This window comes from Lipotes vexillifer, unplaced genomic scaffold, assembly GCF_000442215.2.
Source record: "Lipotes vexillifer unplaced genomic scaffold, Lipotes_vexillifer_v1.1 scaffold1129, whole genome shotgun sequence".
NCBI classification, from domain to species: domain Eukaryota; kingdom Metazoa; phylum Chordata; class Mammalia; order Artiodactyla; family Lipotidae; genus Lipotes; species Lipotes vexillifer.
Genome location: NW_006789022.1, coordinates 1358070 through 1375132, shown reverse-complemented (window position 1 = coordinate 1375132; position 17063 = coordinate 1358070). Strand labels below are relative to the sequence as shown.

General features: G+C 51.9%; 1 protein-coding gene across 1 annotated transcript in view; it reads left to right on the top strand.

Moving 5' to 3' along the window:
• POLA2 (DNA polymerase alpha 2, accessory subunit) overlaps positions 1-7167 on the top strand; it is a 26612-nt gene extending 19445 nt beyond the window's left edge. The window contains exons 11-18 of the mRNA XM_007462010.1: positions 75-199; positions 779-817; positions 1497-1570; positions 4560-4668; positions 4944-5050; positions 5905-5964; positions 6233-6359; positions 7018-7167. Of these exons, the coding sequence (XP_007462072.1) occupies positions 75-199; positions 779-817; positions 1497-1570; positions 4560-4668; positions 4944-5050; positions 5905-5964; positions 6233-6359; positions 7018-7167 (791 nt within the window). The remainder of the gene's footprint in view (positions 1-74; positions 200-778; positions 818-1496; positions 1571-4559; positions 4669-4943; positions 5051-5904; positions 5965-6232; positions 6360-7017) is intronic.
• Positions 7168-17063: the final 9896 nt, after the last annotated feature.

The window sequence follows — 17063 nt, the reverse complement described above, 5'->3', positions numbered from 1 at the left end:
CTTTCCCTAACTGTCCTTTCTCCCACCATCCCAGCGTCCTCTCATCAGCATCTTAACAATCTTTTCTTTCTTAGATTCTGAGCAAATCATGGTCCTGGTGGCCTGTGGGCCATACACCACATCTGACAGCATCACGTTTGACCCCCTGCTCGACCTGATCACCGTCATCAACCGTGACCAGCCCGACGTCTGCATCCTGGTAGGAGGCCCTCCTGGGACAGCTTCACCCGGGGAGGCACCAATGGGAAAACTGGGGGGTCAGTCTTAGAAGAAGGTCTGATGAGGTTCTAAATTTTTAGGAAGAGTGTGGGACTCTCCTTTTTAAAAATATTTCTTAGTGCTCAGCCTACATCTTGGGCGAGGTGAGGTGTGCGTGGAATTAATCCAGAAGCCCAAGCTGTTTTGCCACCCTGCACTGACTTTACAGTATTCCCACCTCTGTCTCATTACTCCAGTTTGTGAACTCACCTCTTCTGAAAACTCAAAATACAACTGCACGGAGGTAGATTTCCCTTGCTGGGTTGAGAAAGAAAAAAGCCCGGTATTGTAGGAGGCAAAACAGCTAGCATCCAGGAGTCAGGTCCTTCTGCCTGTGATATTAGCTGGGCGCCCTTGCCCCATCTGCTGCCTGTCCCAGGCTGTACAGGTGGCCTTGGAGGGACAATGGACCCTGGACAGACAACTGCTAGGAGAGGTTATGTGAGGGCACTCACAGACACATGTGGTTCTGATTTGTTCTTTTGGTACCTTTGTTTCTCCCCCTCGGGCTTATTTGCAGTTTGGACCTTTCCTGGATGCTAAGCATGAACAGGTAGAGGTAAGTGACTGGGGTTGGGAGGGGGAGATACCGGATACTCACATTCAGTCAAGCCCCCACTGTTACTTTCGTCTCTTTGAGTTTACCCTGCATCTCTAACAACCTAAACGAATCCCTGTGGCTGATCAGGAAAGCGTTATCACAGAGCATTTTTAATAAAGGTACTGAATTTGAGGGCTTCATTTCACCAGAATACAGAGCTGTTTGGAAGCTGGGGGAGGGGGATCCAGATATCCGAGTCCCGGTCCTCCTGGTGTGCGACCGACCCTTGGTGCTGAGGCAGGTGCCCGCGGGTCCCGGAGGTGCACCTGTGAAAGTACCTTCCTGACTGCTACCCTCAGCTCCATGACCCACATCATCTTGCCATCCTTTGAACTTAAAACACAAATGACCCTTCTGAGGACATTTCTTCCCTTTGTCTCGGAGGTTTCACCTGCCACAGAAAAGATTTCAAAACACTCTTCTTCCTAGTCGTCCCCTCGGCTTACTTTGAGGAGGACTGATTCTCCGCCGCCTCCTTCCTGCCCCCAGCTAGACTCAGCTCCTGGAGCACAGAGGCCACTGTGACTCCTTCAGCTCCTCACTCAGGGGCTGGCCCCCAGGGTCATCTGACAAGCGCTCAACAAGTGAATAAATGCCAAACGTCTCCCCTGTAAACCTGTCTCCTCTTTTCTTGCAGAGCTGTCTACTGACAAGCCCATTTGAAGACGTTTTCAAGCAATGTCTACGAACGATTATCGAAGGGACACGAAGGTCAGAGTTCAAAATACTGGGCAGAACCTTACGCTTCCTAAGTTTCTCCAGGGCTTCTCATTAAGAAACTGAAACTGTTCAAAAGTCGTGGTAGTTCCCATCCTTATATCCTTTTGAACTACAAAGATCAGATAGAACCCTTGAACTTCAAGTGCACAGATGCTGAGTGAGGAGGCGTCTTTGTAAAACACAAAGATAAACACACTTGAAAAGGCTACACAGACATTCGCTCTTCCCTTGCTCTTTCCTTCCTTCCTTCCTCCTCTCACTCCCTTTTGTATAAACTCGTATTCCACGGGAATCTTCCCAGGGTGGTGTTTGATGACTTACACCACAAAATCCCTTGTGTGAGTGAGAGTTTGGGGTGAGCCCAAGTCCTTCCCCGAGTCAGTGCTTCCCTCGTTTCACGGGCGCCGCTGCCGCCGCCGGCTTGTATGAACCATCGTAGAAACTCACGAGGGTGGGGATCTTGAATGCTTGCCCCAGACCCTAGGGACGGGACTGGGAAAGGTCATAGCAGTGATGAGAGATGGGCAGTTCTAAATTGAGAGAAAAGCCTCTGTTCCAGGAAGAGTCTAAGCTAGAACTAGAAAGCTTTTTGAGAAGCTGACACCTCCGCTTCCTGTCCCTTCGCTCCAGCGCCAGGGTTTGAGAGAAATTGCCCTTGGTGGCTCTCCTCTGGGCATCTGCCTCCCTGTAGCTGAGCTCATCAAAAGCAAACATTCCCCAGGCTAAGCTTTTCAAAATAAGTCTGTAACAAAGGTGGTTTTTAAAACAAGATGTATAATCTTCTGCCCCTTGGCCGTGAGACCTGATCTCAGGCTTGATTAGCTGTAACTCTACCTTCTTGTACCAGCAGCATGGACCAGTGTCGTAGGCCTCTCGGACTGGGGAAGAACACCCCCAACTGCCCCAGAGTCAGGGGGCTTGAATCGCGCAGGTGACAGCCTGCAGCTGGATCTGCCCCTCCCTCCCTCCAAGTGCGATAACATAGGTGCCTTCCCTCTGCCTCCCAGGTTTGTTGTGACCCTGAATGAGTTTGTTAGACCTGGAGGCTCCTAGCACTCCTCAGGAGATAAATCCCGAAACACGGGAGCAGGGCTGGTGTCCCTGTTTTATCAGCCCTCAGGTCCCCTCTGGGATAGCATAGGCAGGGACTGCGGGGCAGTGCCCTTGCGCAGGCTGGGTGCTTTTCGATTTGAGATGGGGTTCTGCTTTGGGTTCCTCACCCCATATGGTATTGACAGCAGTGCTACAAACAAAGAACAAACCAGGCATTGTTGTCCTGAGGGTGAGCTCCCAGCACCACCAGGCACTTTCATCTGAGGCCAGTGTGTGCCTCGGGGGAGAGGGGCTGCCCCACCCTTCCCAAAACAGTATAAAAATGGCCCTCCTTTGGGGGGAATTTATTTTTATTCTGAGAGGTCAGAAACGCAGAGCATTAAGCTGATTTATCAGCGAAAACCAGAGCCAGTGAGGAAGCACCTCCCCTCGCAAGAGCCCAGCAAGAGCCCGGGGTGGGGGGGGCCGTGGGGGGAGCTTGAGGGAGGGAGCGGCTGCAAGGCTCCTCCCCACCGTGATGTATGAAGTTGTGCAATACTCAGCATAGTTGGAATTTTCTCTCGGATCCCTCCCCCTACAGCCAGCCTATAACCCTGAGCCAGAGGCCCGTTTCCTCCTTAACTGTTGCTCTGCCAGAGCCTGCACAGAAGCAGAGCGAGTCCATCTCCTAACGGCGGCCAGCCGTGCCTCCACCCTTCGTGTCCATTACGGACTGAGCCCCGGGGATCTGAAACACAGACTGTCCCCTTCGGGTCACCCCCCGGTCTGTCTGCCAGACTTCAGCACCCAAATTGGTAGACTTGGCTACTTAGAGGCACTTAACTTTCAATGTCAAAGGAACTATAACTAATTCGCAAAGTGCCTTTGGTCTCAAGATTCTGAATTTCCGCTGCAGAAGCCTCAGTTCACGCTTTGAGCGGGCCTGACAAACAAGTGACAAGTGTGACAACCATCACCAACACCTTTATCCCATGTGAGAGGCAGCCACATCCCTATACCTGCACAGGTGGCTGTACCTGCCTCTGGGAAGCCACTGCGTCTTAAGCAAGAGAGAGTGCTATAAGTGAGAGCTATTGGTGGCTGCTAAACTCGCCCCAAAGTAACACTTTCCGTCTTTACAATAGACCCCACCCCGCCAAGGACAGGTTTTCTCCCCCTTTCTTCTGCGTGGCTGGAGAGGTTAAAGAGTTGGCCTCTAGAGTTACGGGGTTTTTCTTCACTTACATCTTGTAACCCTAGAGATTCTCCTGCCTCCGTCAAAGGAAATGTCTGTCATCTCTGCTTTTACTGTTGCTGTTAGATATTTCTTTCATCTTTGTAAGACAGGCTGCTGAGAAAGAAAAACCAAGGGCCTTGATTCCCTGTGCGGGAGGGGTGGGCGGTGCGGGCTCTTGGCGAACCAGAACCTGCTGTGCCTTCCCGTCCCAGATCTGCTCAGCCTGCCGGGTCCCTCCCGAGGGAAGAGGCCCCCAGGCAGGGAGGCTACATGACGCCTGAAAGCCACGTCTGTTCACACAGTGTGAAGAGTCAGAACTTTGGCTTCAGATCTGGCTCTGAGGATTTTCAGTCAAATCCTTGTCTTTCCTGCTTTCCTAGATCTCCGTTTCTTCTCCCCTTTTTCTACGAAACAGTAGTCCTCTTCCTCTCTCGAGTAGAACATCATACGGAGCCAGGAGAAAGCATGTTCTGGGAGAGAGCCATGAGCCCCATCGAGGTGGTTGTGTGTAAATGAGGACAGATTGTCTCTCGTTCCCGGTGTCCCATGGGGAGCGGCACCCCCCCTTCATAGGAGAGCTCCGTTTGGAACTTCTCCCCTGGAAGCAGGCTCTTGTATCCAGCTCTGACCCTTTAAAGTCTGTCACCCAGCTATGCTAACTCAGCTGCACTCATTTCCCTTCCTGTTCTGATGCTTTTTTTGGCAAAGTAGCTCCGGCTCACACCTCATCTTCATCCCATCACTGAGAGACGTGCACCATGAGCCTGTGTACCCACAGCCGCCCTTCAGCTGCTCCGACCTGCCTCGTGAGGACAAAAAGGTACCAGCGTCCCCTCCTCAACCAGGCAGCCAGAGTCGAATGTGCCGAAGGCGACCCAGCTTGTCCCGGAAGCAGAGGGCGGGGGCGCCTTTTTGAGGCACACGTGGTGCCTGCGTCTTAAGCTTCTCTTTGTAACAGGCGGACGTGTGATTTACTGTCCGTTGGGTTGGTCCCCCTTTCACTGGTCCCCCCAGCCCTTGCAGACCCCCATTTTCATGGGGAAGAAGTTTCTAGCTTTGGTGTGCAAACGTCTGTCCCACCCCTTCTCATTTTAGCGAGTACACTTTGTGTCCGAGCCCTGCACGCTCTCCGTAAATGGAATGATCTTTGGCTTGACATCCACCGATCTGCTGCTCCACATGGGGGCTGAGGAGATCAGTAGGTGAGAAGGGTTTTCCAGTCCCGCAGGCAGTTCCTCTGGATCCTGGTCCTGTCCTTGGCCAAGGGGTTTCTTGGCAGGGTTGAGAGGGCAGCCCCTAGAGCAGCACTTTCTGCCGAAGCCTTTGGCCACTGAGTTTCTCTGCACCCAAGGGGAGCGGTGGGATGCATGTGTTTCTGTTACCACTTGTCTCTGTGGTGTTTGAGAACCTGAAGGACCACATCCATTCTGTCTTTGCACTTAATTTCTAGTCATAGAAGTTCATCTACTTTTCTTTGTTTGCCACATTTGTGACCTAAACAAGATGTCCCTGCTTGTAGAGGGTGACTGAATTCACCCCGCAGGGTGTTCCCCCTTCCAGAACAGTGTGTAGCTCTGCAGAGGATCAGACACAGCCAGATGTGTTGAGCTGAGGCTCAGCAGTTCACTTCTCTCATCGCCGTGATGGGAAGGAGTGTGGAGCAGTTTGCGTCCTAGGCAAGAATGGGTGTGTGTTTGTTGGCTCCGGTTGGAGGAGCAAGGGTCACCCCGGCTACAGCTGGCCTCGCGCTGGGACAGACTCCACGTTCTCTGGCACGATGCGGAGCTGGTGATAGCCTGCCTGGGCCCTGATCGCAAGGGGTTCCTGCTCTTTCCCTTCTCAACCAGGGGTTCCTGCGCTTTCCCTTCTCAACCCAGTGTCCTGCTCAGCAGACCGAGCATTTGCGGGCAGGTCTTTAAACTTCCCCAGAGGTACCTTCTTGTCGCACTCCTTGGCCGCGTCGCTTCTCTCTAGTTTAATAAATCCTCCCCGAGGAGAAACAGGCACTGATAAACAAGGTTCCACTTTCTGTTTCTTGCTTTTCTTCCTCCCCTAGTTCTTCTGGAACTTCAGACAGGTTCAGCCGAATACTCAAGCACATCCTGACGCAGCGGAGGTGAGCCTGCCCGACAGAGTAGCTGACCGTGAAGGGAGTGCTTAGGGGTCAGGGAACTCTGACAGATTTGACCTCGAGACCTTTCCCAGGCCACTACCAGGGAACTCCACCCTGGGATGACAAGCCTGCGTCCTGTCCCCTAAACACAGAGGAAAGGGAGAGACGGTCTGTGAAACCATGGAAACCAGTGACATAGAGGAAATCCATCTGGGGAGGGGGGGTGGTCCCTGAATCAGCTGCCGCTGACTGTCTCTCTCCGTCTCTGCAGCTACTACCCGCTCTACCCTCCCCAGGAGGACATGGCCATTGACTATGAGAATTTCTACGCCTATGCACAGCTGCCCGTCACCCCCGATGTCTTCATAGCCCCTTCAGAGCTGAGATACTTTGTGAAGGTAGGTTTGAACTCCACCATTTCCCAGAAACGCCAGAACCAGTCTCAGAAAACAAATCTGTTAGTAAAACGCATAAGTAAGCAGCATCCCCTTGCTGCCCTCCCCGCCCCAGGGCATGGTACTGAGACAGCCCAGCCTGGGAGCGCAGGAGACAGGTAGGAAGACCCTCAAACCATGGTTTGCACCTGAGGCCACCTCAGGTGCCCTGGGCTTGCCTGCCCCCTCCTGAATTCTGAGATGACCTCCAAGCAGCTCTCGGTCATTCTCATCTCTGCCGCCTGAGGCCCTGCCCGGGGATCGGGTCCCTCACAGGGGATCCACCTGATCAAGCCCCTCTTGCCAAACCAGAGCCAGTTCAACCTCAAGAGGTAAACTTTTTTTCATGTTGGGAAACAAATAGATCAAGTTTGTCTCCAGGTTTGGCAGCTGATTGTCACCCTGCCGAGTCATCTTCTTTATTTTGTTTCAGAGACTCAAAAGGTTCTGAGTTTTCTAATAATAAATTAACATTTTTGACTTAAGGTGCATTTTGTCGGCCTGCATTTCCATTTTATAAAGTCCTCTTTAGGGTCTAATCATTAGATGAGTCCAGCTTTTTCACATCAGTCCCGATGATTTTGGCCTTTCCGAACGCACAGTCTTTCTTTCCTTCCCCCAGGACATCCTTGGCTGCATCTGTGTGAATCCCGGGCGCCTCACCAAAGGGCAGGTGGGGGGCACCTTCGGCCGACTCTACCTTAGGAGGCGGGCCGCGGACACTGAGGGCAGGCGGAGCCCCTGTACTGCTGCCCAGGTGGTCAGGATCTGAGTCTCGGTCCTCTGTCATCCCGCCATCGTGCGGGCCTCCCAGACACCTAGAGCCCGGGAGTAGACCTCTGCCAAGATCCCACCCGTGGAAGGAGAGGGGGCAGCCAGCTGGGGAGGACAGGGCTGCGGGCAGGAGGCCCAGCAGGAAGACCTTGGGCAGCTGGATCCCTACTCCGCGTCGAGCTTCTCTGGAAGAAAGCTGTTGTTTCCTCATGGACACTAGGAGCCCAGCAAGAACTGGCCGTGGACGCGGTACGCTCAGGAAGGTCAAGGCTTTGCGATTTCCTACTGAGTCAGACATAGAAGCAACTTTTGGAGATATGAAAGTAAATTCTGTGACTTCTGAGTTTAATCTTTCTTCCGCTCTGTCTTTTTCCTGGTAGTGAGCAAAGAATGTTGCCCTCCTGGATCTCTGTGCAGCGCCTGTCACAATGGGTTCCGCCCAGCCCCAGCCCCGATCCTCCTAAGGCTGCTCCCAAGGCCCCCGCAGCCTCTGTGCTGAGGAGGCGCTGGGCTTGGGCCACAGAGCGAGCAGCTGGCTGCGGGCCAGGCCCGCCCAGCACGGTCCTCGCTGGCCCGCTGTGGTCCCAGCCTGACCCCTCCATCGGGAGGGGCGGCCTCCCAGAGCTGCGCCAGAGCTGGATTCCCTGGCGCTGGCTCAGCCGAGTCACCAGCAGCCTGGGGCTCACCTCTAGCCCAGAACACTTGGAAGGCCAGGCCTTCCAGGGTCCCCAACACGTCCTTGCACCTGTGTGTCCTGGCATCTGGGGAGAGGCTGTCGCTGGCTAAACGTGGAGTGGGTTTCTGCCCTAAGCTGGCGGCCGTCCTGCCTCACACGCCAAAGCCAAGGCTGGAAACCCACAGCTGTCAAGCCGAGGGAGCAGCCCGTGCCGATGCCTTGAGTCAGAGATAAATAGTTAACCTAACAGTGTGCAACTTTGCCTTCCTCCTCTGATGGTGAGGTGGAATCAACAACAGATCGGACCAGGCTTGGGTAAAACTGGTCTCCCTCTGAAAACAAGCAGTTGCTGCTTTGTTTCATTCGTTTTATAAGTGCCTCCTCTGAAGGCAGGAATTGGAGACAAGCTGCAGCTTGGGGAGCTGATTTTCCCTCCTCCCCAGGATCCCCCACACGGGAAGCATCCAGCCACGGTCAAAGGGCCACTGTGACTTAGCAGCCTCAGGATGGAGCCCGGGCCCCTCTTCCACAACCTGATAGAGTTGCCGCAGTTCGAGAATGTCATTTGTATTTTTATCAAGCCACATATCAGCTAAAAACCCACCCCTCCCCGCCTTGGAAAACCCTTGCCTGGGAAGATTACAAGCCTTTGGCCACAATAGACAAGGCTCCGGCCCTTACTGTTTGAGCCCATGTGTGGCTCCTTGGGTGTCACGGCTCTGGGAATTATTCTTATGTTGCTGCTGAAACAGCCTTGGGAATGGTAATGTCTTGGTGCCCGTTTGTCAAGGACGATCCAGAGGCCCCAGTGGGATGGGGTGGTTTACAGAGGGGAGAAAAGACCTGTATCCTGGTGGGAGGGAGGCGTGTGTCAGGCAGGCAGGCGGTGGCGTGCAGCTTCCCGGGAAAGAAAGCTGGTGCTCCGCGTGAATGGGAACAAGAGCCCGTTGCCTGGATACAAGTTGTGTGACTGTTGGCAATGCTCTGGGAGGACCTGAGCAGGCATTTAAAACAAAAAAAGCAGGATGAGAACCCCAGATTGCAGACAGGTCTGGCGACCCATGCCCCTCTGACACCAGATGCTTCCCTTTTGCTCTTGGCGGGAAGTCGGTGCCCAGCGACTACCAGCTGACTGCTCCTCGGCCCCTCTTCACCTGGGTCACCAGTTTCCTGAAGCCTCATCCCACTTGCTTGTGGGGGGATCTCTTCCCCCCTCCCCTCACTGGGGCTCAGGATTCTGAAATAAGGCTCTGGGAGGGGGGCACTGGTGATGGGGGTGGATGAAGTGGAGGAACCTGGCTGGGCCTGGACTCCTAGGACCCACCTCCTTCAGAATCCCCCTTGGTGGCATCTTCCCTCGTCCTGGTCGTGCCCTGGGCCTTCAAGACACAAGCCCAAGGATGAAGCAGATGGTTCTGAAGGAGCAAAGTCCTGCGCTCTTACCACGTTTGCCTCCTAGGCCTCGATGCCCCAGCCCTGCCCAGCCCTGGCCTCGGTGTTTCCTTTCCCTTCACTCAGGGTCACCTAGCCCGACTCAGCCAGCCTTGTGGCTTCCCCTAGTGCTGGGAGTAGCCATTTGGGCTGATTTTTCACTTCTCTGTTTGATACATGCTTCCTTTCCCCCGACCCTGGGGCTCCTGGCTGAGCCACCTGAGAGCCAGTTCTGGTTGGACACACGTGGCCTCTCCCTCCAGACGGCCCTCTAAGTAGATGTGAAAGGTCTTGACTGACTGGGGTGGGGTGAGGTAGGTTTTTTTTTTTTTTTACATTAAAAAAGAAATGTTACTGAGATATAATAACACGAATTTCACTTTTTTTTTTTTTTTTTTTTTTGCCAGCGAGGTCTGTGGGATCTTAGTTCCCAGACCAGGGATTGAACTTGGGACCCCAGCAGTGGAAGTGCAGAGTCCTAAACACTGGACCGCCAGGGAATTCCCGAATTTCACCATTTTAATGTGTATAGATAGTTCATTGGCTTTTAGTACATTCACAGTGTTATGCAAACATCATCACTATTTCTAGAATATTTTCATCACCCCAGAAAGAAGCCCCATACCTTCCTTTTTTTTTTTTTTTTTTTTTTTGCCAGCGAGGTCTGTGGGATCTTAGTTCCCAGACCAGGGATTGAACTTGGGACCCCAGCAGTGGAAGTGCAGAGTCCTAAACACTGGACCGCCAGGGAATTCCCGAATTTCACCATTTTAATGTGTATAGATAGTTCATTGGCTTTTAGTACATTCACAGTGTTATGCAAACATCATCACTATTTCTAGAATATTTTCATCACCCCAGAAAGAAGCCCCATACCCACTAGCACTCACTCACCATCTCCACCCCACTCCCATCCCCTGGCAAACGCTAAACTACTTTCTGGCTCTATAGATTTACCTATTCTGGGCATATCGTATAAATGGAATCATACAGTATGTAGTCTTTTGTGTCTGGCTTCTTAGCATAATGTTTTCAGGGTTCACCCATGTTGTAGCATTATCAGTGCTTCGTTCCTTTTTATGACTGAATACTGTTCCACTGTACAGATAGACCATATTTTGTTTATCCATTCATCAGCTGATGGACATTAGTGTTGTTTCCACTTTTGGGGCTATTGTGAGTAGTGCTGCTATAAACACTCTGTATAAGTTTTTGTGTGAACATGTTCTCAAAACATGTTCTCTTGGGTATATTATATACCCAGGTATGGTAGGGGGAGGGGCTTTAGATTTATGGAAGAAGGGAATGCAAGGGAAGGGAGGGAGAAGAGAAAAAAGAAAAGGAAAGAAAGAAGTGATGGGCCTGGAACTGCTTGCTTAGGAGCCAGATGACTCAAGGAGTCTAGACTGCCTTGCTAAGAAGTTTGGATCGATTCTTGTGCCTTGGGGAATCTTTGAAGGTTTCTGAGTAGTGGAAGGACAACATCCAATCTGTGTCTTAGGAAAGGGCTGGCAGTGCTGCAAAGGGCAAAGTGAAGCTGGGAGAGGCGGGAGATGGGAGACACTTTCAGAGCCATCAGAGGACAGAGCCCCCCCAGCAGTCTCTCTCTGTTCCTATGGAAACAGTACCCCAGTTACCCTGTGGAGGAACTGCCTGTCCTCCCCCCACCTCCCTTGCCTAAACCAAACCGCCCGTTGCATTTCTCTGGCCTCAGTGATTGGCCATGGATAGGCACAACCTAAGACATGCCAAACACAATGACTCTAAGGTTTCTGCTGGAGGTGGGAGAAAAGACACACCATAGGGTGGAGCTGCTGCAGCCATCTTGCCACCATGAGGGGAAACGCCTCCTGAATATGGATCAGACCAGAGGACAGAGAGCCAGAAGCTGGGGAGAGAGGTCAGCACCAGGCTACAATGTCCGAGCTCTGGTGAAGTGAGCCTCCTGCCCCCAAACCTAAAGCACAAATACCAATCCCCCTTTGCAACAATGTGTGTGAACCTAGAGAATATTATGCTTAGTGAAGTCAGAGAAAGACAAATACTCTATGTTAGCACCTATATGTGGAATCTAAACAATAAAACAAACAAATGTATATAACAAAACAAACAGACTCAGATACTGAGAACAAAGTAGTGCTTACCAGTGGGAGGAGGAAGGGGGAGAAGCAAGATAGGGGTATGGGATTAAGAGATAAAAACTGCTATATAAAAAATGGATAAGCAACAAGGATATAGTGTACAGCAAAGGGAAATATAGCCGTTGTTTTGTAATAACTTTAAATGGAGTATAATCTATAAAAGTACTGAATGACTATGTTGTACACTTGAAACTAATATTGTACATCAACAATACCTCAATTTAGAAAATAAAATAAAAAGAGAAACAGCAAATACCACCACCACCACCACCATCCGGGTTTTGTTTGTTTGTTTGTTTTGGCCATGCTGCGCAGCTTTCGGGATCTTAGTTCCCTGACCAGGGATTTAACCTGGGCCACAGCGGTGAAAGCGCCAAGTCCTAAGCCCTAACCACTGGACCACAAGGGAATTCCCCCCCACACCCCTTTTTTTTTCTTAAGTTTAAGTTGGGGAGAAAACACAGCTTGGGTAGGAAGGAAAGGGAATTACCGTTTCTGAGGACCAACTGTGTGTACTTTGACATAGAGATCACATCTAACCCTCTGGCAGGCTCCAAGAGGTTCAAGATCACTGGCCGAAGTAAGCAATGGGGCTGGGATTTGAACTCCAATCCCTTGTCTCTCCTCTGTGCCATACTGACCAACTGGGCCACCCAGCAAGGACAGACTTCAGAGGAGTCCCAGGGAGCAACCCAGGTGCCTGGGAGCATGTGGGAGGAGGGGATGCCTGGGTCTGTTGGGGCAGGTCGGGATGAAGGGGGCACCCAGATGGGCCCAGCCTCCCAGGACATCAGGGATGACAGATCCGGGCTCTGGTGAGGCGTGAGGATCAGAGGCGTTGATCCAGGGGTCGCCTGCGTAGAACTCATTACGCTCAAGAGAACCCAGAGCACTGGGAGTCTGGCCGAGGAGAGGGGAGACCAGAGGGGGAGCTTACGCGCCTGGCCTCAGAGTCCGGAGGTCGCTGGGGTGGGACTTAATCACCCACGCTCAGGCATTTGGGCCCCTCTGTCACCCTGGCCTCATCATTCTAGATCTTCTTTCCCTGAGCGGCCAGGCCTATCTATGTCTGCTCCCTCTGGGTCTGCCCTGGAAATGCCAGGGTCCCATGGGCCTCAGGGCTGGTCTGCTCTGGAACCCACTGGGCCCACGGCCAGCTCCAGACTCCCCACCCAGACCCACCCTCCTTCCCCTGTCAGCACGGAGCCCGCCTAACAGCTGAGAGCCATGCAGCTGCCAGGGCCCAGGGCCCCTCGGGGGTCTCGGGGACAGCTGCTGGTCTGTGACCCCGCTGACCCCTGTCCCCGTGCACTGCTCCCTGAAAGCCTGGGCATCTGCCCCGAGCCTGGCGGGGCCCCACAGAGCCCCATCTCTCCTGCTGGCTCCCGTGGCTCCCAGATCTTCCCAGGGTCTGAGCATTTCTCACAGAGAGAGAGAACTGAAGGCCTGCAGGGCCGAGTCAGCAGGCCCTACCCCCAGGAAACGGGGAGAGCAGGGCAGGCAGAGGCAGTCCTGTAGCAGCCCCTCCCGGCTTCTCTGCTCTGGGAGCTGGAGGAGCCCTGGGCCAGTGTCTGGAAGGCTCAGCCATGCCTGAGTCCTGGGGGGCTGCTCCCGGGGCCCCCTTTCCCGTGAGATCTGGAGTCCTCTTCAAATGTTCTTCTTAGCTTAACTTCCAAAATATACAAACAGCTCAAACAACTCAATAACAAAGAAACAACCCAATCAAGAAATGGGCAGAAGACCTAAATAGACATTTCTCCAAAGAAGACATACAGGTGGCCAACAGGCACATGAAAAGATGCTCCACATCGCTAATTATTAGAGAAATGCAAATCAAAACTACAAAAAGGTATCACCTCACACCGGTCAGAATGGCCATCATTAAAAAGTCTACAAATGACAAATGCTGGAGAGGGTGTGGAAAAAAGGAAACCCTCGTACACTGTTGGTGGGAATGTAAGTTGGTGCAGCCACTATGGAGAACAGTATGGAGGTTACTAAAAACAGAACTACCATATGACCCAGCAATCCCACTCCCGGGCATATATCTGGACAAACCTATAATTCAAAAAGATACATGTACCCCTATGCTCATAGCGGCACTATTTACAATAGGCAAGATATGGAAACAACCTAAATGCCCATCGACAGATGAATGGATGAAGAAGATGTGGTATATGTATATATATATATGATGGAATACTACTCAGCCATAAAAAATGAAATAATGCCATTTGCAGCAACATGGATGGACCTAGAGATTATCACACTAAGTGAAGTAAGTCAGACAGAGAAAGATAAATACGATACTATATCACTTATATGTGGAATCTAAAACATGACGCAAATGAACTTATCTACGAAACAGAAACAGACTCACAGACATAGAGAATAGACTTGTGGTTGCCAAGGGGAAGGGGGGTGGGGGAGGGATGGATTGGGAGTTTGAGATTAGCAGATGCAAACCATTATATATATATATATATATATGTATAACTGAATCGCTTTGCTGCACACCAGAAACTGACACAACATTGTAAATCATCTATACTTCAGTAAAATAAATTAAAAACAAAATAAATGAACAAAGAAACCCCCAATGTTCTGACCTTAGATTATTTCCAATCACAGTGGTTTACCTCTGGGGATGGGTGTTGGAGAACCAGGGGTCAGGGCTCGGAGAATTATTTGTCGTGTCCATTCTCACATCCTGTTTGACATCTTTTGCCATGTGCATGGATTATTTTAAAAGAAAGAAAAAAATATGTGTGTGTGTGTATACACACAACTCTCTTGCCCCTCTGCTCCACGATGCCTGCTCCCTGAGGGCAGGGACCCTGTCCCGTCCCTGTAGAGTGCCTGGCGCACAGTAGGCCCACAAGAGATACCTGCCGAAGGGATGCCTTGTCATGAAACGTCCACCTGGGCCCCAGCCCATCAGTTCCCACGCCTGTTCCCACGCCTGCTCCTGTTCGCAGACACTTGCAGTGGTGCCGGCTCTGTGTGGGGAATCTCTTCTCAGCATCGGGATGCAGACATGTACCACCAAATGGACAGAATTCCTGCTCCACCTAGAGGGGGCGCCAGGGAAGCACCGAGAGTCCCTGTGCCTCAAACAGAGGTAGCCCACTCCAGGGTCTTTTTTTTTTTTTTGGCTGCATTGGGTCTTTGTCGCTGTGTGCGGGCTTTCTCTAGTTGCGGCAAGCGGGGATTTCTCTTGTTGCGGAGCACGGGCTCTAGGCGCACGGGCTTCAGCAGTTGTGGCACGTGGGCTCAGTAGTTGTGGCTCTCGCTCTCTAGAGCGCAGGCTCAGTAGTTGTGGCGCCCAGGCTTAGTTGCTCCACGGCATGTGGGATCTTCCCAGACCAGGGCTGGAACCCTTGTGCCCTGCACTGGCAGGCAGATTCTTAATCACTGCACCACCAGGGAAGTCTGAACTGCAGGCTCTTTTACTTCCTAAACCCTCGTCTCGTATTTGCCCCCTGTTTGCTACCCACGGTACCCTGCCCTTCATTCATTCATCTGTTCATTCATTCACATTCATTGGCATCCACTCTGGGGAGGCAACAGTGGTTACAGCCCAGTGGGGGATGGACATGAATCAGATGACGATGGCTCAGAGAGGACCGTGGTCCCGAGTTTCTCCGAGGGAACTCGACATCGGTTGGGGTCCGGAATGGTTCCCCGAGAGGAGATACCATGGCTGAGACCTGCAGGAATCGCAGGATGCAGCCGGTGAAGGGAGGAGCCATGTAAGGAGCCCGTCCTGGAGGCTGGGTGTGCTCAAGGCCCGAGAAGAGGGAGCCGAGAGGTGGCTTGAGGCTGGAAGCCAGCAGGGTCCCTGACCAGGGTTTGTGGCCACTGAAGCATGTGAGCAGGGGCGTGTGGCCGTCAGGTTGGTGTTTTGCATCAGTCACGATGTGGGGTGGAGAGTGTGCAGGGCCCCTGCTGGGATCCTCCATCTCCCTTGGTGGCCCCACTGTCCTCCCTTTCCTCCCTGCCCCCTCTCATCACCCAAGTCACCACGCTGGACCGGCCTGACCCTGGTCCTTCCTCCCTGGCCCCTGTGGCCCATCTGTCACCAAATTCCAATCTTTCGACCTCATCATCTCCAGCGCCGTCTTTCACACCACAGCTCAGAGCCAAGTTCCGTCTCTCTCCTGATCCACCCCCCCAAAGTGGCACCTGCCTCCAATCAGGCCTCCCTCCACGTCCCCTTCTCTGAATCGATCCTCTTGAGCATAATTCTCTAATTCCTTTTCCAGTTCATGGAAAAGGAAATAGAAATGGCCCTGAAGCCTATGAAAAATGGTCAAACTCACTTATAAGAGAAACACAGATTAAAACCACACCGAGGCTCCTCTGTCTTTAGTTAGTGTTTACCTACCAGAGTGACACAAATCAAAAAGGCTGAGAACCAGTTGCCAGTGAGGCTGAGGAGAAATGGGCCCTGTGGTCCCTGTGGGGGCCTGGACCTGGCACATCACCTGGGAAAGACACGTGGGCAGAGCTGACCAAATGACAGCAGCGAGTGTCCTGTGACCCCCAAGTCCCTAAGGACTTATTCTTCAGCTGTGCTCACACGAGTGTGAAACAGCATCTGTGCAAGATGACACATGGCAGCACTGCTTGTCACAGGAAAGGGCTGGGTCCGTCAACGTCCATCAACTGAGGCCATGGGGGTGGCTGATGGGCTGAAAGGCCCTTGTCCAGAACAGAGTGGAGAGGGGGCTTGAGACTGGAGGGGCCATAATTTGCATAAATTATGGTACACCCCGTGTGAAATACTATATGCAGCTGTGAGAAAATGAAACTGACGATACACTCTATGAACTGACATGAAGTGGTCATAGATGTAATGTCAACTGAAGAAAGGAAGGTGCCGGACAATGTGAATAGCAGAGGCTCAATAAATTGTGGCTTCCCATGGCTCCTGCAGAATCACCCCCATCGCCCCCGGCAGTGGGGCCTGTCCTCCCCCTGCTCCCACCAAGGTCTGCTATACTTTGGGGCTCTACTTGTCTAAACATTGCCATTTGTGTAAAAAAAAAAAATGGACGGGGCTTCGCTTGCGTGTGCAAAGAGTATCTCTAGAAGTGTTTACAAGAAACTGATAACGCTGGTTGTTTGTGGAGAGGAGAACTGGTGCCTGGGGAACAGGGGTAAGAGGGAGACGTTTTGTCTCTTGTGATTTCTTCTTTTATATATTTATTTATTTGTTTATTTATTTATCTGGCAGCTTCGGGTCTTTAGTTGCAGCACGCGGGATCTTCGTCGCGACATGCAGGATCTTTCGATGTGGCGTGCGGGCTCTTCGCCCTGCTGTGATTTCTAAATTGTGAACCACACGAAAGCATTACCATGTCAAAAAGATAATTTAAATGAAAAAAAATGCAATTCTGGTCATGCCGCACTTCTGCACAGATCCTTGATTCCCTCCCACAGCATTTGGCAGCTATCGTGAGCTATTGTCTGCTTTTAATTATTCTTTAATGGGCAAGTGACAGAAACCCAATTCCAACAGGACTAAACAAAAATTGTAAGTTGTTGGTTCATATAATGGATGTCTGATTCAGGCATGGCTGGATCCAGAAGCACAAGCAATGTTATTGAGAGTCATTCTCTTGGCTCTGCTTTCTGTGCTGG